The 25,602-nt window shown below is 39.6% G+C and overlaps 2 protein-coding genes across 3 annotated transcripts; one reads left to right on the forward strand and one right to left on the reverse strand.

Annotated features, from left to right (window-relative positions):
• Nucleotides 1-6: 6 nt before the first annotated feature.
• On the forward strand, nucleotides 7-15,494 carry chdh (choline dehydrogenase). Its single transcript, XM_007577929.2, has 11 exons — nucleotides 7-22; nucleotides 2,366-2,472; nucleotides 2,553-2,807; nucleotides 2,952-3,182; nucleotides 4,215-4,381; nucleotides 5,003-5,154; nucleotides 5,302-5,431; nucleotides 6,572-6,706; nucleotides 8,042-8,184; nucleotides 10,540-10,642; nucleotides 10,726-15,494. The coding sequence occupies exons 2-11, from the start codon at nucleotides 2,390-2,392 to the stop codon at nucleotides 11,142-11,144; spliced, it is 1,818 nt and encodes a 605-aa protein (XP_007577991.1). The 5' UTR covers nucleotides 7-22; nucleotides 2,366-2,389; the 3' UTR covers nucleotides 11,145-15,494.
• Nucleotides 15,495-16,829: 1,335 nt separating this feature from the next.
• LOC103156054 (voltage-dependent L-type calcium channel subunit alpha-1D-like) lies at nucleotides 16,830-22,576 on the reverse strand. Of its 2 annotated transcripts, XM_016664020.1 has the most exons (8): nucleotides 22,159-22,391; nucleotides 21,217-21,656; nucleotides 20,837-20,863; nucleotides 20,263-20,558; nucleotides 19,849-19,961; nucleotides 19,620-19,754; nucleotides 18,797-18,982; nucleotides 16,830-17,964 (listed from the first exon to the last, which is right to left on the reverse strand). In XM_016664020.1, the coding sequence occupies exons 2-8, from the start codon at nucleotides 21,627-21,629 to the stop codon at nucleotides 17,683-17,685; spliced, it is 1,452 nt and encodes a 483-aa protein (XP_016519506.1). In that variant the 5' UTR covers nucleotides 21,630-21,656; nucleotides 22,159-22,391; the 3' UTR covers nucleotides 16,830-17,682. The 2 variants fall into 2 exon arrangements, with proteins under 2 accessions (XP_016519506.1, XP_016519507.1); XM_016664021.1 differs by lacking the exon at nucleotides 20,837-20,863 and having other exon boundaries at nucleotides 22,159-22,576.
• Nucleotides 22,577-25,602: the final 3,026 nt, after the last annotated feature.

A 25,602-nucleotide genomic window follows, 5' to 3' on the forward strand; every position in this document is an offset into this window, starting at 1 on the left:
TGAGCGACAGTCGAGAGCTAAGGTAAGGGGTAAAACACACATGAAAAAAAGCTTCTTAGCATGACACACAGTGATGCGTTTTTATGTAGGTTGGTAGGAAACGCCTCTGACTCGGTTTCATCTTGATTAAACGTAGTTTCTGAATTCACATGCAGCGGTTTTCCCTTAACATCGAGCAGAAGCAGCTAACTAGCTGTTTCACAGTTTTTCTAAGCAAATTAGGAGTTTAATCTGTAAAACTGTCACGATGATGCAGTCACCAGTACTTTAGACACTGCTCAATATTTTAGAGCATTTTCGTCGATATTCAAAATGGTTTAAAACCTTAAAAAATGTGCGTTTATCAAATACATGATGCAGACCCATCGATTATTTAGGACTAACGACTGATAAGTGTCGTGAAAGTAGCCTTTAGGAGCAAAAATAGATAATGGGAACTTTAAACGGTAGTGTTTGAATCTTAGTACAGAAATGTTTTTGCACATTCGTGTTATCAGTGGAGCTAGCGTGCTGTCATTGAGTGTAAAATAACCAGTTTTTATAATAAAGCACACAGTTCTAAGTAACTGTCCTGATCCGCGTTTCACCGCCACCTTTGAACTAAACGCTGTAAATAGAAGCAGTCGGTCTGTGTTGCCATGTCTGAACAGAGGAACATGTCTGCGCATACTAAATAAAAGAGGTTCTTAGCACAATGCATTGAACTTATGCAGTTACAATTGTCACATTAATTATGTGCTTCTATTAAAAAGACAAACAAAAAATAACCCTTGGTCAGTTATTTAACTTGCACTGAACTTGTGGTGAATGTTGTTTATATTGTATATCAGAGAAGAGGAACTGCTAGAGATGCTCCGACTTGAATCTTCCAATTTTACATTGATTGGTGATCAGCAGATCATGCACTGAACCATCAAAAATGTTTATTAAATACATCAAAACTTAACAGCTTCTAGGATTTTCAGTCAAAATGATGTCTACTATTGAAATGGGAATTGAATTAGGATATTTATAAATGGCTCAAATATGCTTCTACAACAGATTGATCTAAATTTAACCAAAGGCATAGACATTACATTTGAATTTAATCAAGACTTGCTTTGGTACTTTATGAGGAATGATCTTTTAAGTGTCTTTTTATTTTCATTCTAAACTTTTAAATCACCCAAAGAAGCTGCAGCACCTTTTGCACCTTTAAAGTTTGACTATTTAGAAAAAAAAACAAAAAAAAAACGGACTCAGTCAGTCAGCCGACCTTAAGAAAAATCAAATGTGGTGAAATTTGATCGTAAAGGGAAGCATTTATAATAGTGTTATGCCTTCATATTGACGTTCTTTTGCATCACATCTGATGAAAATTAATGCAAACAAAAAACAATGAATGCAACTTGGATACTATGTTGAGTAGCTGAGTTTTGAAGTAGCACTTTAAAATTCACCTCACATCTATGACCACGTCTGATAACACTAAAATTTGCTGATAAGGGAGTTATGCACCTAAAGCTAGCCCTTACGTCAAACATGTGAAACCATTGGGTTTTAAAAATGTTGCATAATGGAAAAGTACTCCCATTACGTATCATTTAACCAATGTACATTCATTGGTCAAAATAGCAGTGGTTTTCCTGTGTTTGAAAGCCTGTATGATCAGCTCACTCAAAGTGCAGTTATTTGATTAATAATTGCACTATATTTCCTGTAAATTCTGACATTGTTATGTTACTTCTACAGAAACTGAAAAGCCCAGATCCACACAGAGTAATCCTACAAGACGTCAAAGTCTAATTTTCTTTTCCTTAATGGCAGAATAAGTAAAAACTAACTGGAGGTGTGTTGGAGGCTTACACAATCTACTGGAGGCAGCTACTGTACTTGAAACATGTCCAAAACTGCATAACACGCTTCTGTATTTATTTGCTTTAAGCTCCTTGGAACAAGCAGACCTGGCAACTTCATTCTGCAATTAAATATTTGCAAGACCAGACAGTTTATTGCAGGTGTTGTAAATTTTAGTGCAGACTAAGCCTGTTTGCAACACAGTATCAGAAATGGTGAAATAATTGTCTGTACTTGTTTGACAGAAAAGGTTGAATGACGACTTAAAGAGAACCACAGTGATAAATCCATTACTCAGCATTAGTAACAAATCATAATAGAACAATAGGTATAGGCATTAAAGAGATAATAAGTGAATTCATTAACGTCTGACTAATGCTGACTGTTGGGAAAAAACCTATATGCTTCATTTGATTTTTTCATATGGCAGGTCTGTACTTGAAGAAACCCTCGCCCCGTGTTTCAACTCTGTTTCAGTTTTACACTCTCCTCGTGTCCTCTGCTAAATAATCATCATTGTGATGTACAGTACATAAAGGAAGCGTCCCCCAAAATGTCGTCTTTGGTTGTGATGGGCCAAGCAGGAGCCCGGAGACTTGCGACAGGAACGTGGAGAAGATTCATGAAGGACGGCAGGTGCTTTCTTGATGCACTTTTTCAAAAGAAAAGGCCACACATGCGGGACTTTCTTTTTAACCTCTCCTGCTGTATTGCAGATGTTTCACTACCTCAGCTTCTCACCGGAACGCTTCATCCTCACCTGCAGCCAATCAGAAAACCCCGTCCTATAGCTACGTGGTTGTTGGGGCAGGGTCAGCAGGTTGCGTCCTCGCCAATCGCCTGACAGAAGACGCCCAGGAGTCCGTGTGTCTGTTGGAGGCCGGACCCAAGGACAAGTGGCTGGGAAGCTCCCGACTCTCGTGGAAGATCCACATGCCAGCCGCGCTGACCTACAACCTCTGTGATGACAAGTACAGTGATTGAGTCTAAATTTAAGCAACAAATCATCCTCAGATTACGCCAGTGACTGATAAACGTTTGTTCTGATAATAATTCAGAGCTCAGAATTTTCTTTTAATTGTCCTGCTGCTGCGTTTCTTTTCACTCCTCCTCAGATATAACTGGTTCTACCACACACTACCTCAAGCCCACATGGACAACAGGGTGCTGTACTGGCCCAGGGGCCGAGTCTGGGGAGGGTCCTCCTCACTTAATGCCATGGTTTACATCCGTGGGCACGCAGAGGACTACAACCGCTGGCAGAGAGAGGGTGCAGAGGGATGGGACTATGAGCATTGTCTGCCTTACTTCAGAAAAGCTCAGTGCCATGAACTGGGAGAAAACAGGTAGTTCAAAGGGCTTTATTTATTTTGTAAATTACTTTTTATTTGCATAAGTTTGATAGAATCTAAGGATGGGCGATATGATCTTTTATCACAAAGTGACAATGCATTTTTTAAAAATCCATCTTTTTTTCGTTTATTGGCTACAAATCTTTACCCTTACGCAATCAAAGCCACACAAACATGAGACCACTTTAAAAATAAAACTTACCCTTCATCAAAAAGACGACTCCACTACATAGGTCACATCAAGAATTGGAGCTGTGCTAGTAGACAGTATGAAATAATAGTGTTTATTTGTAATTGGCAGACATTAATTGAACATTTATCTTTGCTGTCATAGAACCAGCAATGGGAAAATAGTCTGAACAATGCTACCAGTTTTCTAGGATTATAAACTTGAAACTCCGCTTCATGTTTTATCACGATTCACATTTTATTCCAGACGCTGCATGTTTAAGCTGCAGTCACACTGTCGCCACCTGTGCTGGTGTGTCTGAAAATCAGCTTTACGTGGGAGTAAATGAGAAGAAATGTGAGACACTTTCTGAAGCAACAGGTCTTGTCCTGTCTGAAGAACTATGTGTGTTGTTTATGATGCGCCCTTTATTCTTGAGATAAAGCGTTTAGTGTGGACTGACTAGGCTATTTTTTGTGATGTCACAGTTTGGTTTAGTTATTCTTTTCTTAATATTCACCTGACTCTCTTTGGCTGAAATCACAGGCCTTTACTCCCAGTCATAGAACGACCCAGGACTGTGCATAAACTATCAATTTAACTAATTAGTAAATATGTCCAACTTAAAGCAATTATCATTCTGAGGTGAGTGAATCTTCATTCAATCTTCATACATAACACATGCTAAGTAGCTTTGTTATTATCAACATTAATAAGACAATTGTCTAGCATTAATGAACACGTTGCAGCAGAGGTGCTTATATGATAATCCCACACTTCCTGCTGGAGTTTGAAACCTACTAAGCATTTGTGAAATATTGTAACATTGTGTTTTTTTTTCCATCTTTGTATTGCAGGTACAGAGGTGGCAGCGGACCTCTTCACGTGTCCAGAGGAAAGACCAACCATCCCCTGCACAAGGCTTTTATCGACGCAGGCCAGCAGGCAGGATACCCCTTCACTGATGACATGAATGGATACCAGCAGGAAGGCGTTGGCTGGATGGACATGACCATCTACCAAGGTAACAGAAACAGAGAGGAAAACACTTGAGGTTTGACTGCATTGGTGGCACTGAGATCAGGTTGGGCTTAATACAGAAGCTACATTAATTAACTAACCAATGAGCCTAATAACTATATTTCTTGTAATTTTATTACGGATGCTTGATTATTTAATAATCACCCCAAATGTCTGAACATTCAATCCAATATGGTGCTTATGTAGTCCTTTAGCACATTAGTAGGAAGGAAAACTTGCCATTTCTAACGAGATTATAAATGCTGTGAAAACCTTCAAGATCATCAGAAAACTGAATTGAAATGCTGAAATAATGTGTACGCAGTGAGAAAAAAAAAACCTCATGATTTTTTGATAACCAAATTCAAATGTTAAATATGATCCTATATTTCATCCTTTGTATGTTTTTGCTTTAATTGCTAACGCTGAAATGTTAGAAAATATCAGTAAATTGGCCACAACTGAAAACCAAACTTCTAATCCTGAGTTAAAGCAAAATCTTTAGAACTGGGGATTGTACCTTCTCAAACATGGAGCGCTGAGCTGGGTGTGAAACGTAGATAGCACTAATCTACAGGATTTTACTGCACAAATAAATCTTGTCTGAATGAATGCATGTTTCCAGGGAAGAGATGGAGCTCTGCCAGCGCCTACCTCAGACCTGCACTGGGTCGGCCCAATCTGAAGACAGAGGTGCACTGCATGACCACCAAGATCTTGTTTGATGGGAACCGTGCTGTGGGGGTGGAGTATGTACAGAACGGAGAGAAAAAGAGAGTAAGAAGCACGACTACATCACTCACATATTACAGTAGATTAAAAAAAAAGATTAAAGATGTTTTTTTTTAAGTCATTGTTACCATTTTTCATGACTTTCCTCTTTACAACAGCTCACAGACTCTCAGTTTTCCCATTATTGTTCAGGTGTTTGCAGATAAAGAAGTGATCTTGAGCGGAGGAGCCATCAATTCCCCTCAGCTTCTCATGCTATCTGGTGTGGGAAATGCGGAGGAACTGAAGGCCCTCGGTATTCCTGTCATTCAGCACTTGCCAGGTGCGTGAAGTTTAAAGACTCTGTTGACATTGAGACGGATGCATTGTCTGCTGGAGATTAGATCTTATTGCGTGTAGGATTTTGAGTCACTGTTTGACCTTTTTGTGCCTTGGTTGCTGGTTCTGGAACTGCTGAAGGAGGCAGCTGTTACACAACCATCGCAACTTTCCAAACATTTTGTTTTCTTTCTCTTTTTCTAATAGAAGTTTTTTTTCCAAGTAGGTGGCTCAACAACTACTTGGATTGACGTTTACCTTACAAAGAATCTACAGAGTAGGAGACTAAAATGTTTTGTTTGATGAAGTCAGAATCACAGGAGCACCACAGGGGATTGTACTCTCACCATTCATTTTCACTGTGTACACCTCCGACTTAGCCTGGCCTTTTCCTCCCCGTGCATCAAAAAAAGATGTCGCTTACATCACAGTGTGCGCTTTCTCTCACTCGCTTGGATTCCCTCTGCTAGATGTTGTACCAGACCAATCAGGGAACAGAAGGAGAAGTTGTGAACGATGACGTTGATTTTCTGCGCTGTTTCAGAATTGTACTCTGCCTGTAGTTTTTAAGTGGCAGCGGAGACATTCTGCGATGGCCTCGCTTCCACATATTGAATTAACACTAACAGTCGTCTCGTTCGGATCGGCACTCTCTCTTCGTAGCGGAGGACGGTTGTTTACAGCGCTGACAATTTCCGGTAAGCTTCATGGCCTTGAACTGGCGTATTTCATACGCCACGGGAAAACATTAGCTGTTGGAAATTTAAAACGGGAAGCAATCGCTTCTCAACAGTCGAGATCCCAGACTCTCTGTACAAAGCAAGTAGCGTAGAACAACGGGCCTGGTTTTTACCAGGCTACCTCAGACTTCCTGCCAACTCCGGAAATGCTCAGAATGCTTTAAATGAATGTATTATAAATGAATAAGAAGCTTCTTCAGATTCACCGCAATACAAACCACTACTGAGAATCCTCTCCACTGTCATCACTGTCAACTGCATAATAACTCTTTGAACAGACTTGCATATTCTGATATTCTGACTTTCAGCAAAAATGTAATAAAGTTATATTTATTGAAGTATTTTTTAATTAGATTCAAATTAAACTGAACAAAAGCTTCTGTCTTCTTCACTCTGTTGTTCAGGCGTTGGCAATAATCTGCAGGACCACTTGGAGCTGTACGTCCAGCAGCAGTGCACTCAGCCCATCACCTTGTACAAGGCGCAGAAACCTTTCCACATGATCAAGATTGGCCTCGAGTGGCTCACTCTTTTTACAGGTAACCAAATTCACCTCGCAAAAATATTTATACCCCCTGACGTTTTTACTGTTTGGTCACATTACGATTACGCAAAACTTTGATGCACTTTATTGCAGTCGTATGTTAGACGAAACCCAAATAGTTCTTAATGCTGAAGTGGAATTAAAATGATGCACGGTTTTTAGCATTTTGCATTTTGTGCTGATCAGAATCTGAAAAACGATGTGCATTTGCTTTCTCTTCCTTCCATGTTGGCTGAAAATTACGTTTCTACTTCGTGTTTCCAGATTGCGTTTCTGGGTTTTCCATATGGCTTGTGGCAAACCTCTACTGTGACTTGTGCATCAGCAGATTCATGTTTCACCACCGTGCCTCATATAGAAATAAGCAACGAGGAGAGCAAACAGCTCAGCCGCTTGAGAGGAAATTATGGATAAAACAACATTCTTATTGGCAGTATTTTAATTATTTAAAATTAAAAAAAACTAATCAATAGTTATTGATAACAACTGGGATGAAATGCTCGTATTGTTCTTCAGCCCAGACCTGGTGAAAACAAATGTAGGTCACACATTTCAAACTTCTATTTGTAAATGGTTTTGAAAAGTTCTGCTTCATCATTTTGTCATTTTCTTTCCACTTTAGCACGGCGCACTACTTTCTGCTCTTGTGTTTCAAGGAATTTCCAATGGCCTGCAGAAATACATGCATACTAATCCTCTAAAATGTACCTATTTTATAGACGTGTTTCCCAACCCGGGTCCTCAAGGCAAACTGTCCCATCTGTTTCAGATGTGTCCCTGCTTGAAACAAACCCTGACTCAGATGTTAAGTTTATCAAAAGCCTAAATTAGCCTCCAACTGAAACCAGGCGTGCTGAAGCAGAGAAGCACCTAAATTATGCAGGGCAGTGTTGCCTTGAGGACCAGGGTTGGGAAACGTTGCTGTATGGTGTTTCCCAACATAATAATAGTTTTGTTATTTTACCTAAATGTTATTTTTTTTCTTTTTTTTTTTTTTTTTACAAAATGAAAAAAAATAAATTAATTAAAACTAAGACACATATATACCCTGTAGGAATTTTTTTTTCAATGTTTCAATGTTTTTCAATGCAATTTGTAGAATTTGCCTCAGGACTCTGTGAAATGTTCTCCGCAGTGAAGAAATACACTGATTGACAAGTGATTACTGCAGGAAACCACCCGGTGGTTTGGCAACTAGGAAGATTAGTTGAGCATGCCAGACATATAGTTGGCAGACTTGCTTTTTTTATCAGCTTTGTGATTGTGGGTTTTTTTTTTTGTTTGTTTTTTTTTTATGGTCACTTTACTTTTCTCAACCTTCTTCCCTCAGGCTACGGAGCTACAGCCCACTTGGAAAGCGGCGGATTTATACGCAGTCGACCTCACGTCACACACCCCGACATTCAGTTTCATTTCCTGCCTTCACAAGTTATTGACCATGGCCGGGTTTCTTCAAAGATAGAAGCGTATCAGGTGCAACAAATGACAAATATGCTCTTTTCTTTTTTAATTTATTCACTACTTTTATTTTATTCACTACTTTTATTTAGACTGCTATTAATAAACTTTGTATGCTAACAAGAGGTTGAGAGTTCCCTTTACTGTTCCATGGAAAGTCACATTTAAATCACAAACCTGGCTCTTCAGAGAAATTTCTTTGGAACTGATTCTCTCTTCCAGAGAATTGCACCTGCCAGGAAATAAGAGCTTTACACAAAGGGAAAATAGCTGCGGATTAACTCCGTCTTTCCCTGCACATAAACCATTTAAGAGGAGATCTACAAAAGAAAAAACAATATCTACCTAAAATGGATGAAGTTGTTTAAGTAGGGCTGGGCGCATTGATTCAAATAGGTACCAAGGTGAACATTGGTATTGGGTCGATACCGCTGTCACAGTGTCTCTTCCAAATGTCCTGCAAATTGCTGAAATTTCCCCAGAGTTCATGCCAAATGCCAATGCCAAAGATCAAGAGCTTAAGTCTTTAATATGATTCATATACTAAAATATGATGTTTAGTATAAACATCATACCTTTGTGATGTTTATACTAAAAACATCTGCTCTCTTTCAAATGCAATCTGTGTAATTTCCTTATAAGTGCAGCTTCTCTCCAACACTGTCAGAGCAGACGGCGGCTCCTCCCACGCCCCTCGGCTCCTCGAGGGCTCACTTTGCTCCTCGCCCTCCCTGCTTTGCAGAGGAGAGAATTTATCACTGTGGTAACATCACAAATTTACATAAACACATCAAAGCAGTTCACCTTCTAGTGAACTCCAAACTACAGAAAACATTGTTAAATTTGATCAGAGATGCAGACTGATTAAACTATTACCATCTATTCAGGCAGCCGAATAAAATCATACTGGAACTCAGCAATAATTGTATGTCCTACAAACTTGAAATACGAATATAGGATGAATATGGTCATCCTTTTGTGTTAATTTAAGGAAAAATAGGTCTACCTATTGAGGCTACATACAGTTACAGACAACGGTATCCTGATATTTTTGTTATTTTGTCTAAATATTCATGAAGAGTTTTGCTGCGATGATCTTGAAGGACCTACAAGCTCTCTCAACAGAACGGTTTCAAGAGTTCATTGAAGACACATCTCTGTGAAAATAATCCTACTAGTATAGTTTCCTTGTGAGAAAAAAAAACTCTTATCTTGTATGTTGCTCAAAAGTAAAAAAAAAAAAGAAAAAAAGCTGTCTAAGTTGCTTATATTTAGACACAAGTGGGAATCCAGATAGCTTCAAATTGAAAAGAATCACTGAAGAATAAGACAGAACTTGTCTCAGATATTGGTGCCAACACGATTGCAGCTGTGCACAAAGTAGGTCGGGCACGTTATCCATGCATTGCACATCCAGAAACGTTGTGAGTTTCCAGAGCACAAACTCATCCAATCAATTGAAGCACACTGGAACTGTGACTTCAACAAGTTTAAGAGGCAATAGAGAAAAAGGAAGCAGTTGTTCTCTGCCTTCTCGGGTAAAGAAGGCAAAGAACATAAAGGTCACAATGCGTGGTCAGTGGTGGGGCTCTCCCTTGACTCCTCGAGACCATTTGAAGAAGCAGCAAGAGAGATGTAATCTGAAAAACATTTGTCTGTCTCAAAGGTGATAAAGTCTCCCTGGTGGTAACATTACTTGGAAGCTTGTCTGCATCTCATCAGGCTCCAAGGCAGCAAGCTAGCAGGTGTGCTGTTAGCAGGGTACCAGCACCGTTTCAGGGGCATTGAAGCCTTTCGGGGTCTCAGTAGCAGCCCCTACCTGAGATTTAAAAACTTTGGATCCGGGGGACATGGCAAATGTTACACACCAGTAATATGGGTGGAGTTTGACTCTCCGGTCCTTAGATGACAGCACCATCGCACTGCTGATAGTAATGACATCATTGAAGAAGACAAATCAATTCCAAGGAATGGAGACTCATTTGTTTTATGGAGAACCACTGAGCCAACATTTCCCTCTCTGAGAAAAATTGCATAAAAATATCTAAGGCCAGACAAGAAGTGCAACAATGTTGCTGTTCCTAAAATAAAACCATCTGTTCTCGACAGGGGACAGGGCCGACAAAGGTTACTCAAAACACACTTTCTTAAGGGCTTTATGAACAACTTTCCTATATGAAATTAATAGTATTTTTGTTGACATTAGTGTATTCATATCATACTTCTTTGTGACTTTTCTCTTAAAGAATTGTGCAGTAGAAGGTACTGTGAGAATTATTTTAACTCTACACTGCTACATTCTTTTTATATTGTCGTTAGGTGATTTAAAAAGCACTTATTTGCCTAAGATTGATTGTTCTCATGTCCTAGGTTCATGTTGGACCAATGAGAAGCACCAGCATTGGCTGGATGAAGCTGAAAAGTCCCAATCCCATGGATCACCCAATTCTCCAGCCAAACTATCTCTCCACTGGTAAGAACCAAAGAGGGTTGCTTGACTGAAGTAGGTCAGAAGATAAAACAGAATCATGCGTGTTTTCTATCCGATCTTTGCAGATATCGATGTGTGGGAATTCAGGGAGTGCGTCAAACTGTCCAGAGAAATTTTCGCTCAGAGTGCCTTCGACCCGTTCCGCGGCCCCGAGGTCCAGCCCGGGCTCCAGGTCCAGTCGGACGCCGACATCGACGCCTTCGTCCGCCGGAAGGCCGACAGCGCCTACCACCCGTCCTGCACCTGCAAAATGGGCTCCGCCTCCGACCCGACCGCGGTGGTGGACTCGAGCGCGCGCGTCCTGGGTCTGGAGCGACTGCGGGTGGTCGACGCGTCCATCATGCCCAGCATCGTGAGCGGGAACCTGAACGCCCCGACCATCATGATGGCGGAGAAGGCAGCTGACGTGATCAGAGGTCGGCCTCCTCTGGTGGACCCCGGGGTTCCCGTGTACCGGCCCCCGACGCTCGAAACGCAGAGATGATCGGCTGATTCGGTGAACAAAACGACCTCTGAGGTGGGAACGTCAGGGAATTTAATCAACAAAAATCAAAAAATGTGACTTAGTTTTGTTTAACCTATGATTCGCTTACACTTCTTTTTCAACTCCACAAATAACCCTTTGCGTTGAAGTGAAGGATTTAGCATGAAGTTCCATGATACGTCTTAGTGTGCTTGTTGGAACAAGCACACTACAAACATCACTCTAAAAGTAGACATTATTACAGCCTGCCACATAGCAGCTGCGCAGTAAATGCAAATTGCTCTTTGCAGAATCTAAACAGTACCTGGAAGAGCCTTGTCAACACTTGCTCAGTTTTTTTTTTTTTTTTTTTTGTATAAATCTACTAATGCATGAGGACGTAAGGGGAATGCTGTTTGCACCAACAACATGGTTCATCTCAACTTCACTGTATCCACAGCTTGAATTGTTTTAGGTTAAAGTACTATAGAGCAACATGTGAAACACTAACAAAACAAAAACCAGACTCAGTTGGTTAAGCTTGAAATATTATCGTCACGTTAATTATGATTTACTGCCTCTCTGCACTTTAGCTGCAGAACCTTGCAGCTGAAGTGAAAGGTTCTGTCTTTCCTCTTGTCTACCAATCAGCTTCCTTCCTGCAAACGTGCAGCTGTTCAGTTCAGCTCATTTCAATAGATGTGTTTGCACAGTGTTGAAGTTAACAGGAAGCCAATCACTGCTGAGTTTCTGTTCGAGTTGACCTTATCTCAAAAGAGGGATGTTTTCAGTGCTAGACGTTCGCCAGAGTGCTCACACGGTTGCTTTTGTGTTTAGAGAAAGATTAGTGCCGATTAGATTGGCCTGCGAGGCTGCCTACATCAGCATTTTTTATTTGAGAAAAGCTGGAACAACATCTGTTTTCTGGCATAAGTCATAAAGATATCTTCTTTTTTTTTTTACCCCTCCAAAAAACAAAAGCTTTAAAATATAAATAAAACACATATAAAAGTGAAAAAGGAAGCAACTTAAGATTTTGCGAACAAAATTAACTGCCTTTTTTCAATCTCTAACACTAGCAGATCTGTTTACACTAACGTGCAAGAGTTTTTTTTGTTTTTTTTTTCTAGGTTGCAGATGTTGCATTTTAGGGCAAAGAAGCAGTTAAAGGGCAAATACCATTTTTACATATTTTCCTCATCAATTGTGTTCAATTCATTTCAGTGTATTTTTATACCACTTGCTCACAACAAATTTGGCCTCAAGGCTCTGTTCTTCTTTTTGCTCTTAATAGTTCATTTCATTTCAAAATTTAAAAAATATATGTGGGGGGGAGTGAAGAAAATGCAGCTGAATGCTGCAGAAGAGTAGTGTTGTTGAAACTTTTGGAGCACAGAACTGTTGCATTAATGCTTGCCATAATATTCATCCAAGACAAAAGTAGGAAAGTGTAGCTCTTTAGCTCAAAGCTCAAGTTAAAAAGTGAAGATTTATGCCATACAAGTCGAAACTGCTTTACGTGGATGAGGAGAACGCTGTTCGCTTCCGTACAGTTCGCTCACATTTCCCGCGCTGCAGCAAAAATGCCGACTGCGTCGTTTTTCTGAGTCTCCGAAAAGTGCAAACGCATCCATTCCACATTTTTATTTCAGGTCAGAAAAAAAATATTTCCTTCCGCGATTGCCTTGAGAGATTTCCACAATGGTTGTGGCTCTTTTACCGATCATGACTCAAAAGGTCCTTTTTGTGTTTCAGGAAAATGTTTTGACATTCCTGATCCACTTTGGAAAACAATAGAAAACCCATTTAATGCTTTTCATATCTAATATCTAAAATGCAACATTTGCCCTTTAAAGTAGCCGTTCTCCTTGACTTGCTCCGGACCATTGCACAACATGCAGAGCACTTAACTGCACATTCATGTTGAGCGTTTGTTATTGTTGGTTTACCTCGACTGACCGGTAAACCTTTATGTAGTTTTTTTTTTTTGCTCCCAAGTGGCTCAGGCTCAACCAAGATGTTTTCAAACTATGCAGTAATATTAACAGCCAAATATCAAACATGGCGAATTATGTTAAAATACACCTTGTTTTTCTACACTAACAAACTTAAAAAATCCCAAGTACACGTTAAATAAACTCTATCCTTTTTATTGTTTTTGTGAATGATTATCTTGTTAAAATTTATAAATGACTGATAAGGAAAATGAAGGTTTTTAAATAACATAAATATAATAAAAGAAATAGTGCCTTTGAGATTATTATATTGTCACGTCTGTGTTAGTGTCAAAGAATTTGTGATTGAAGTTGATGCATATTTGATTATTTTTTATATCTTCACTAATGTCTTAAGTATTGAATGAAGTCAATTAATCCGTATTATAAGCTACAATGGACCTTACTTTCTACAATGACCTTTAACTGTGTTAAATTGTTTCTTTCTTAATAATGCGTACTGTGACAGCTATTGTTTACACTACAATGCACTGTTGTGCAATGATACATTAATCAACTTTTTACATTTTTTTTATGAAAGAATAAACATGTGAATCAGAAAAAGACATTTTATGTTAATATATCAAAGCTTTTCTTTATTTTACTGTTTTTCTGCATTGATTGTCAACAAGCCGTCCTGACCTTGTCCTCTTTATTCAGCAATTATTACAAAAATCAGCAGGTGCGTCGTCATTTCAGGCAAAAAATTCAAATGTACAAAACAAGGATGTTGCTTCTGTTGGTACAAAATCTAGAAGGTACTAATTATTATGCTACAAAGTAGATAAAGACAATTTTTAGAGTGTTTTATACACAAATAGGTAGAAAGCAGAAATCTTCAAGTTAGTTCTTACAAACACTATACAAATTGTTGTTTGTTTGTTTTTTACAACCTTTTACAGACTTCTGTAAAGCAGTGGCGAAGTAGAAAAAATAAAGCTGAGTTGCACAACCAAGCCTGGTGTTTTTTTGTCACTTTATCTCCTGATAAAACTAAATTGTTGACGTATTCAGACACCTGTACTATAAATTGTTTTCTTCTGTAAGTGGATGACATTTGACAATTGGACTGTGGCAGCTAATATTTTGGTTTTATTATAAAGTTATTTCTAGAAGCAGCAGTTGATTAAAAAAACTGAGTAAGGTAGAAACGGCTGCTAACGTCAGGATTATTCTCCTGTTGGTTCAAGACAAACCGACTCACGGTCTTTAAGCTCTTATCGCGTCTGTTCAAGCTCAGATGAGCAATGACACATGACGATATTTAATTTTCCAAACAGTTTGCTTGTCTGTACTGCTCAAGAATGTGTTAACATAATCCTAAAAAATGAAAGACATCATGAATAAGTTGTAGTTTCTGACTAATGATTCAAGAAGGGATTGTTTTTGTACTTAAAATAACTCAATAGTGTATCTTAGGTAAGCAAAGTTGCCTTTAAAAATGTCTTTTTGTAGAAAGATGTTTTAATATTCAATGGTAACATTAAAATGTCCCCACTATCAGGATAAGGGTAATAACAGTGACTTAAGTATCCTCAGTACTTGGATACTTAAGTCACTGCTAAATCTTGAATTGAATACGTGATCAACACCATAAAAAAAAGTGAGGCGATCAGGATTCCAATGAATCAATGAGTATAAATGGATTAGTCAAAGTCCGGAAGTCAAGTTGATTGAAATGCTTTCAGGACCTTATAGAAGTTATTGCATAATTTGATTTCTGCAAATATTGATGGGCTTAATCAGTCATGTAATGGAGAGTGGCCAAAACTCCTAAAGATTGTAAAAAATCTTAAAAAGAAGATGCAGAAATACAAGTTATTACAGCTACATGTCATCCTATTTGTTTCACACTGACATTTGCAACACAGTAAAAGTCTTAGTTAGATAAATAACATTAAGGTTCATTGTTGCATGTGTTGCTTTCATCTGAAGATTTAACTGAAACATGTGGACCAGGTGAGGTCACTAAATATTAGTTAAATTACTTTTTAATCTCAACTGTCTCTGTGTTGTTTTCCCCCATTACTGCTATCCAATCAGACAAAAAAATCATGTCTTAATCCACCCAAATAGTTTTAAAATTAGTTTCAATTTTAATGTGGTTATGAAATACGTAAGTCCCCGTTGCTTACGTGTGTGTGTCTCCTGTGTGTAGCTGCGCACAGCAATCCCTTTTTGTTTTGGTCGTATCAGTAAAGAAGCCCTTTGATTGCACACGTTGCCATCCCACAGTCCAGAGCCGATAGCCGCAAATTGACCTGAAGTTATTGTAGTTTGGCAGTGCGTAGCGGAACATGCTGGCCTCACGTCACGCTGGAGCTGTGTGGTTCTCTTCTCTCTTCACAGATGTGTTTGTATGTGAAACTGTCTTTAGGAAAAAGCTTCACAGAGAACATGCCAGGGCTGAGATAGACGGATGAGCTCACCCCCAGAAAATGTTCAACACGGAGACAGATTTGTTATGCGTGTGCTTCATCGCATGTGAGAGCTATTCCACCCGTTTTCACAGCTGGTCAACAACCTGACTCCTATTTAAAAAAAAAAAAAAGTACAGTGTGTGAAACAGCGTTGAAGTGAAACTTTTGCAACCGTGGAGGCGATCCTGAATTGTTCCCGGTTAAAAATAGGTGAGAGTAAAAGAGTCGCATGCCTCTAGATCTGGTAAAATGGTTTACGTTTAAACCTTTTCTCATAATAAACTCAACTCCATCCTTTGGGATGACTTCTGGGAAATTGACAAATTGCATATTTTAGAACATGGGAGATGGCGAAAGTTTCATGATTTTTGTTTGGCTTTCCACACCAATCAGCATAAAGGTCGGGCAGGAAAGCACATACAGCGGAAGGATATGCCTGAGGACAAAGTCATTAATTATTGATATGTAATTTCCTCTTCAAATAAAAAATAAAAGAGAACAACGTTTAACCCTGAACTTTTAACCCTCAGCAGCTTGATGTTAATATAGAGTCCTTAGCAAAAGCATACATGCCCCTTGAACCTTTTCACAATTTGTCACATTACAACCACTGACAGGTTCTACAGGGATATTATGTAAAGTAACGCATAAAAATGAATTTTTCTGTTGTAAATACAGCTGCTGCACTTCACTTCCTTCAAGTTTGTACGTATAGAAACTGAAATACGCCTTTTGTCTTCACCTCCAAGATACGTCAAGCTCATTAAAGCTGGGGCTACTCTGAACATGAATATTATGTCATTGTAGCACATAAATATGCTTTGATCTAAGTCATTGCTTATTTAGTGGGTTTAACTGTATTATTTTGGCAACATTTGATGTCCATGTCATGATTTTATGTCTCTGTCAGACACACTAAAGTTTTTTTCCCAAGAGGAATAACTTTCAGTTGCGCAAACATTCACATTAATTGAAACCGTCACATTCAATGAAACCATCAATTAATGTGACGGTTTCACATTCAGATCCGCCTCACGATTCTTTTTCCACCCTGCGGTTTCTACTGCCTGCTGGCAGAGCCTTGACTCTGACCTGTTCATTAGTCATTATAAGATCTCATTATAAGATCTCATTTTAAATAAACCTGACTGATTTTCACCTAACACTGCTTGACAAATAAATTTTTTCCACAATTGGTCAACCCATTAACTGGAGGCAACCTGTTTTACTTGATTTTATTTAGGGTGTCAATGTAAAAGGGGTGGAAATCGAAAGCACAAAATACTTGTAAATGACAAAAACAATTTTTTTCCCCTTCCTTTTTCCAAATAAGCACTGTTTTGTTAGTCTATCAAGTAAAATCACAGTAAACTACACTGAGGTATGTGGTTCTAATGTGGTTCTAATGTGGTTCTAATGTGACCAAATATGGAAAAGGTGAAAGAGGCGTGGCGACTTTCACAAGGCACCATCTCAGCTGCTCCTGCTTTGGTTCCATCTAATTCAGATAAGCAAACAAAAATATATGTTTTCATCAGTTCTGACCAATGAGGGGTAAAATCACACATTTCATCCACATAAAATGCAACTAATTGCAGGAATCCTTGGAAAACCAGTTTTTGACATCTGAACTGTGAACCAGGCAGAAAGATTTAGAAACGCTCCGCCGTCTAAAACTATTTACACAGCAATAGAATAGAAGTCTAATTCATTTGCCTGCTTGTGTGTGCAGGTGGTGAGTGGTGGCACATTTGTTTTTGTTGTGTTGGCTCCTCATGTAGTAAACTATGTGATTTATGGCCTTGTGTAATCCTCACTAAAGCCGAGTTATGTCATCCTGAAGATCTGAAGTTTTGTCCAACTGATGTCAGTTAAGATATACAACATAACTTTTAACGGCTGGCCTGCCTTCTGGGAAGCTGGCGTGTAGATTCATGTCTCCTGATTTCAATTACAGCAGGTTTTTTTTTTTGTTTTTCTATAACCATGTGTCCACTTTAGCTGCAATCTACTAAGCAGAAAAAGAAAACAAGGCACTTTGCTCTCACGTTTATCCCTGTTTCTAATTTTCTGTTCTCCGCAGGGCCTGCTGAGACATTCCCCATACGTTCAATGAAACTAGACAGAGTCTGCGGTGAGTCGCTGCTATAGAGAAGTGATGCATATCATCTCGTCCGTTAGGTCCTCCTCACACTTCACGGCCACGTACTGCTCCTCGTCGCTGTAGTCCCTCTGGTGTGGCGAGTCGGAGCCGACGCTTTCCGTCCCCGCCACTTCGTCGTTACCCATGCTGCCATTCAGCAGATTGCTGGCAGCGCTCTCCATCTCGTCGATGGTCAACTCGCAGGCGTCTGCGATCTCGTGTTTGGCCGCTGTCACAAACTTGGGGTCCCTGGCGTATTTCCCGAGACCTTCAGAGATCAGGACCTGAGAGGGATGCGAGAGAAAAGGAAGATCGTGATAATAATATTAAAACAGATAAAAAAATTTTATATAAAATCAGATCAGAAGGCGAGAATGTGTGAAAGCAGCTAAGGCAAACCAAAATGGTGGAACTAATTAAATGGCTGAATTGTCAAGATTACCGAGGACGACAGCTGATTGTTGGATGGACAGAATGCAAAGATGAGAAACTCATAAGAACCAGCAGCCATTTTTGTCATTTTATGTAATAAATTATCCTTCAGTAACAATTAAACCATGACAGGATAATGACAGTAACTCTGCTTTAGGATGTAGATACAAAAACCTGTAAGTTTTCATAACTACATGGTCCAAATTGACATTTTTAGCAATTTTATAATCTAGAAGCAGCAATTGATTAAAAAAACCCCGAATAAGGTAGAAACAGCTGCTAACGTCCTGGGATGGGCTGGTGACCCAACACACCTCACTACTGTAGGACGGGTTTGGAAAGAGGATGAATGAACTGCAGCTATTTAAGTAAATATTTACCTATAAGTAGGTATGAGATTTGACCAGGCCGTTCTAACACATGGATATGCTTCCATGCCTTTTGTCAATCTGGATGGATGTTTAGGGTTTCTGTCCTGCTGGAAGGTGGACCAGACTGACACATTTTAGACTCTGACAGATTTTATTCTAGCATTGTCCTGAATTTAGCTCCATCCATTTTTCAGTCAACTCAAGGAAGGCATGATGCTGCCACCACTGTCCTTCACTAAAGGGAAAGTGTGTTTTCAAGTCACCTGCTGACCTGCCCCGAAGCTGAGCAACATTAAGTTACTGATTTACTCACAGCCTCCACCAGACTGCTGGCGCTGCCTCTGTTTTGCAGGAAGTGTGAGCTGCTTTCTGCAGGTAGCTGCAGCCGTGACGGTGAGTGGCTGTGGCTGGGCAGGCCGTCCTGGCAGTCGGTGTACCAAGAACTCCTCTTCACGGCCCCAGGGATGCTGCCCACACTGCCAGTGCTGCGCCAGTCCACCTGCACACACACACACTACACACTTTAGCCTTTACGAAAACCGCGAGACGACCGCAGGGATTGGGTTTTTCTTTTAGCAACAGCCAAAAACATAAGTTAATAACATTATTTGGTTTCAATGTATGAATAAAGAAGTGATGAGCTTTTGTTACATTTTAAATTTCTAAAACTCATGAGTTCCCTGGCTGTTTTTAAGGCATTGTTTTCAGGGTATCCACAGGTTTTAGCATGTCAAATCTAAGACTTTTAAAGACCTTTTTAATGCCATCTTAAATTAAATTTAAGACCTAATAGAACTATAAATCTAGGGACTGATCAAGCGTAGCAAAAAGTGTGGAATTTCCTGGGTTTGTGGCTCTTGGCAGCGCTTTTTGTGCTTCTTACACTGCATGCAGCGCCATACAAAAATTCACAGTAGACAGAAAAAAGCTAGCTAGCTAGCAAGGGTGCATTAGCAGCTAGATACTGGCAGCCTCATCCACCTCAAATCACAGAACGCAATAGGGACGACACAAGGCTGGCAGGAAATCCCATGTATGAGATGGAAAAGTCCCAGACTTTTTAGACGTGTGTGGGTCCCCGATTTTAATATTCCATTTCCACAGCGATGCAGACGGTCGATCAGCGTCAATCAGACCTGTATGAGCGGAGTGTAGCAGGGGCCACAGTCACGGCTGATGGGGGAGGCGGGAGGCGTGGCCCACGAGCGTAGCGACCTGGTGGGAGACAGACGTGGGATCCTGGTGGCGTCCAGACCGGCTACCGCCATCACCTGAACGGGAGAGAGGAGACAAAACAGGTTTCTGTTGGGGCATCGGCCACATTTCACTCGTTTCCAACTCCTCACGCTACAGGCGCAGGCGTACCTGCTGCTGCATCAGGTGCAGTGGAAGAGCTGTGCATGACGGAGATGGAGGAGCTTCATCTATGCTACTTCTTCTGCGAAGACACTCAAAGCTGAATGTTGGTGTATTGCAGGCTTAGAGGAAGCAAGAAGTGAAACAGACTCAGGGTTTTTGTGGCTGAGATACTCAAGAAACATATTATTTGTTTTATAATGTCAAATGAAAAACAGGAAACAAGCAAGATTTCATACACAGAAGAGTCAAATCAAATATAACATATGCACTGCAATTTACTATGAATTATTTAAAAATATATAAATTTAATAATATTAAGGTATGTTGAGTCAAACGTTTCAGTATTTGCAGATCTGAAAAAAATTCAATCACTCAAGCAATTTAATGATAAAAGCAACATGAAAGAGAGAGCAGCTGAACCTTGGGGGGATGGCAAAAACCATCTCCTGGGCGACCGCCAATCCTCCTGGCATATCGGCTGCTTGTCGTCGTCACAGTAACCTTCGGACTCGCAGTCGTCCCTGAAACGGTCCAAATCTCCGTCTGCAGCGTCGTGGAAGTCCGACTTGGATAACCTGTCCTTGGTAAGCATGATGTCGTCTTCGTGAAACTCCTCCCCGCTGAAGTATTCCCCAGACTCCCGCTCTTCATCGCTGTCCCTGCCACCTGGCTCCTCTCGGCGAATGGTCGGGTGAAGCGCTCCACCATTTTTTGACCTGTTAGCAAAATCACACAGACGTATTGTAATTTTGGTTATTTTAAATTCCATTTCCAGTTTGTCATTTGATTAATGCTTCTTAGAATCTTTTATCGAGAGAGTAGTATCTATCTCTGGCTTACAGCCCCTCTGCACAAAGCAAACACTGTAGGACAAGAGGCTAGATTGAGAGAGATTTTATCAGCACGACTCCAAATTGAACCAAAACAGATTCGGCATCAAAAGCTGTGAAGCTGTAAGTTGTATGTCATTTCAGTGGCTGCATTGGTTACATACCTAATATAGGCCTCATAGTAGCGCGTCCTGATTTATGTAATGAAGGACGAGGCGATTCAGGCAGAGATGAATGAGATGAATAAGCAGAGCAATGGAAACAAGAGAAAATTTTAAAGTTTTATATTTTTTTTCAACAGATTCAATTCTGGATTTTTGCACAGGAACTGCAGTCCGTCTTTGGCAGGTACCTGGACGATCGCACGATCAGAAGAATTCACTTTGCAGAATAAACTGGTCATAATATTTGACTTGTTAGATGTATTTTTCAGTTGAGATCAAAATAGTAGTTTTATAAAACTTAATGATGTTGGACTGCTACCATTTTAACCGAAGCTGTGAATGCAGGCCAACTAAAACAGGATGTGGTTTCTGTAACCCACCTTGTGGAGTGGGACTTCCACTGCTTGTCATGCAGGCCCCTGCTGTAAGACGTCGATGACTTATTTCTTGCTGAAGACGGGCGGCACCTCTGCAATAAACACTTCTGCTGCCTCCCAGAGGACATCAAGAGAAGCGAGGGCACGTTGGCGTTGTTGAGGTTGGCGTTGGAGGGTATCGGGGACTGAGGGGAGGTGGAGTTACAGTGAGGGTAATCGTACAGATGAGGGGAAGGATGATGGTTGTAGTGGATGGGTGAGGAGTTCATCTCCGTCTCTCCTTCCTTGTCGCTGCTGCTGGCTCTCCTGCAAATCTGAGTGGGCGCGGCAGAGGGAGTGCAGTAGATGGGCAGGATCTGTAGGGGGCGCTGTGTGACGGTAGTGGGCTGGGGATGATCCATGCCAACGTGGTTCATGTGATTCCCAAAAAGGCCGCCGTTGCGCTTTGAGAAGATAACAGACATTAACAAAAAAAAACAAAGACCAACAAACCAGATTATATGATTATAAATTGACTAATCAACTTTTTCTATTTTGAACAGTCTCAACCAACCATCTTATTTTTTTTACAATCAAAGTGTACATTAAAACATTAAAGGAGACCTATTATGCTTCCTTGAACAAGTTAGCATATGGGCTGCACAAAACATATTCATTACATTTTTTTGCAAAAAAAATCCTGAGGAGAAATGAGGAGAAATCAGTTTGAGCTTCTCTAGGAATGAGCTGTTCTAGGTTTACGTCATACATATGCAAATAAGTGCTGTTGGCCACGCCCCCCAATTTAATGTTTTAAATGTGAAAATGACTTCAAGCAAATGCACACTTGCAGAATAAAGCATCTTTGAAAAACAACTGGATGATTGTTTTGGCACTTGGACTGTTTCTACAAGGAGAAAGTAAAAGCAAATGGAAGTACATAAACTTTTCTTTTTTTTTTTTTACCCGATAAATCTCCTCTTCTTCCTCTCCCGTTCCATCTACAAGCCCCTCCTCCTGTAGGTCACATGATATGGCTCGGCGAATTTCTGGTCCAATGTCATGAAGGGTGCGCAAGCCGGCCTGCAAAGTAAGAACAACTCTAAGGTGTGAGAATTATGAATGTAGGGACTAAAACGTGGATTTAAATGAAATCTAAGGAATAGCTTTATAGTTGGGGTGAGTACTATAACTTTAAGGTTACTGTAAAAGTTAAACCTGACTTTACAGAATCACTTTAGAAGCTTAGGATGTAACAAGCCAAAAATTACTTTGACAAAAACAGGAAAAAGACATTCTTGTGTGGGTGTGTTTGTTCATCATGGAAAATACTTAGTGTTGATACTTGGAAACACTGCCTGTTTCCTCAGATGTGGCAATGTATTCATTGTCAATGTCAATGTCAAATTTATTTATATAGCACTTTAAAACAGGCATAAAACTGCACCAAAGTGCTGTACAAGAACGACAACACAAATTACAAAACAGAGTAAAAACAATACATCAATTAAATGCCAAAGAGTAAAAATGAGTTTTAAGAAGTGATTTAAAATGATCCAGGCTGTGGGCAGATCTAATCTGGAAAGGTAAGTTATTCCATAAGACAGGAGCAGCTACAGCAAAAGCTCGATCTCCTTTTCTCTTAAGTCGAGTCCGAGGAACCGTCAGTAATAACTGATTATTTGATCGTAAAGTTCTGGACACAGACTGGAAATTTAAAAGGTCCCGAAGATAAGGGGGGTCTAACCCATTTAAAACTTTATAAGTTAACAAAAGAATCTTAAAATTCATTGAGATACTTTATTGTTATTACCACCTTCCCCATCAATTAATCTGAGGGATTCACAGCATTACTTTTCCAAAGTACAGCCTTATAAACTAATTTAATTGTAAGATTTTATTACTTTTGTCCTTTTAAGGATAGCATAAAAAGTTATGCGTTACTAAAAAGCATTTTTTCTAGACTATTAAATAAGAAAATCAAAAAATTTAGAAAATTGTATGCCTTTTTTAAAATAATAATAAATAATAAGGCAAACATCCACGACTGTTTATGTTTTGGCTATACAAAGATTTGAAAGAAATGTACTGTTTTGTCATTTTAATTAAAATAGTTCACGTTTAGTTTATCATTAAGCAAATAAAAATACAAACAAAAAGAAATCACAATAAATACGTTTCTGTATAATTTAAAATAATAACTTTGNAAATAAATTAATTAAAACTAAGACACATATATACCCTGTAGGAATTTTTTTTTCAATGTTTCAATGTTTTTCAATGCAATTTGTAGAATTTGCCTCAGGACTCTGTGAAATGTTCTCCGCAGTGAAGAAATACACTGATTGACAAGTGATTACTGCAGGAAACCACCCGGTGGTTTGGCAACTAGGAAGATTAGTTGAGCATGCCAGACATATAGTTGGCAGACTTGCTTTTTTTATCAGCTTTGTGATTGTGGGTTTTTTTTTTTGTTTGTTTTTTTTTTATGGTCACTTTACTTTTCTCAACCTTCTTCCCTCAGGCTACGGAGCTACAGCCCACTTGGAAAGCGGCGGGTTTATCCGCAGTCGACCTCACGTCACACACCCCGACATTCAGTTTCATTTCCTGCCTTCACAAGTTATTGACCATGGCCGGGTTTCTTCAAAGATAGAAGCGTATCAGGTGCAACAAATGACAAATATGCTCTTTTCTTTTTTAATTTATTCACTACTTTTATTTTATTCACTACTTTTATTTAGACTGCTATTAATAAACTTTGTATGCTAACAAGAGGTTGAGAGTTCCCTTTACTGTTCCATGGAAAGTCACATTTAAATCACAAACCTGGCTCTTCAGGGAAATTTCTTTGGAACTGATTCTCTCTTCCAGAGAATTGCACCTGCCAGGAAATAAGAGCTTTACACAAAGGGAAAATAGCTGCAGGTTAACTCCGTCTTTCCCTGCAAATAAACCATTTAAGAGGAGATCTACAAAAGAAAAAACAATATCTACCTAAAATGGATGAAGTTGTTTAAGTAGGGCTGGGCGCATTGATTCAAATAGGTACCAAGGTGAACATTGGTATTGGGTCGATACCGCTGTCGCAGTGTCTCTTCCAAATGTCCTGCAAATTGCTGAAATTTCCCCAGAGTTCATGCCAAATGCCAAAGATCAAGAGCTTAAGTCTTTAATATGATTCATATACTAAAATATGATGTTTAGTATAAACATCATACCTTTGTGATGTTTATACTAAAAACATCTGCTCTCTTTCAAATGCAATCTGTGTAATTTCCTTATAAGTGCAGCTTCTCTCCAACACTGTCAGAGCAGACGGCGGCTCCTCCCACGCCCCTCGGCTCCTCGAGGGCTCACTTTGCTCCTCGCCCTCCCTGCTTTGCAGAGGAGAGAATTTATCACTGTGGTAACATCACAAATTTACATAAACACATCAAAGCAGTTCACCTTCTAGTGAACTCCAAACTACAGAAAACATTGTTAAATTTGATCAGAGATGCAGACTGATTAAACTATTACCATCTATTCAGGCAGCCGAATAAAATCATACTGGAACTCAGCAATAATTGTATGTCCTACAAACTTGAAATACGAATATAGGATGAATATGGTCATCCTTTTGTGTTAATTTAAGGAAAAATGGGTCTACCTATTGAGGCTACATACAGTTACAGACAACGGTATCCTGATATTTTTGTTATTTTGTCTAAATATTCATGAAGAGTTTTGCTGCGATGATCTTGAAGGACCTACAAGCTCTCTCAACAGAACGGTTTCAAGAGTTCATTGAAGACACATCTCTGTGAAAATAATCCTACTAGTATAGTTTCCTTGTGAGAAAAAAAAACTCTTATCTTGTATGTTGCTCAAAAGTAAAAAAAAAAAAGAAAAAAAGCTGTCTAAGTTGCTTATATTTAGACACAAGTGGGAATCCAGATAGCTTCAAATTGAAAAGAATCACTGAAGAATAAGACAGAACTTGTCTCAGATATTGGTGCCAACACGATTGCAGCTGTGCACAAAGTAGGTCGGGCACGTTATCCATGCATTGCACATCCAGAAACGTTGTGAGTTTCCAGAGCACAAACTCATCCAATCAATTGAAGCACACTGGAACTGTGACTTCAACAAGTTTAAGAGGCAATAGAGAAAAAGGAAGCAGTTGTTCTCTGCCTTCTCGGGTAAAGAAGGCAAAGAACATAAAGGTCACAATGCGTGGTCAGTGGTGGGGCTCTCCCTTGACTCCTCGAGACCATTTGAAGAAGCAGCAAGAGAGATGTAATCTGAAAAACATTTGTCTGTCTCAAAGGTGATAAAGTCTCCCTGGTGGTAACATTACTTGGAAGCTTGTCTGCATCTCATCAGGCTCCAAGGCAGCAAGCTAGCAGGTGTGCTGTTAGCAGGGTA

Source organism: Poecilia formosa, unplaced genomic scaffold (assembly GCF_000485575.1).
Source record: "Poecilia formosa unplaced genomic scaffold, Poecilia_formosa-5.1.2 Scaffold461, whole genome shotgun sequence".
Taxonomy (NCBI): domain Eukaryota; kingdom Metazoa; phylum Chordata; class Actinopteri; order Cyprinodontiformes; family Poeciliidae; genus Poecilia; species Poecilia formosa.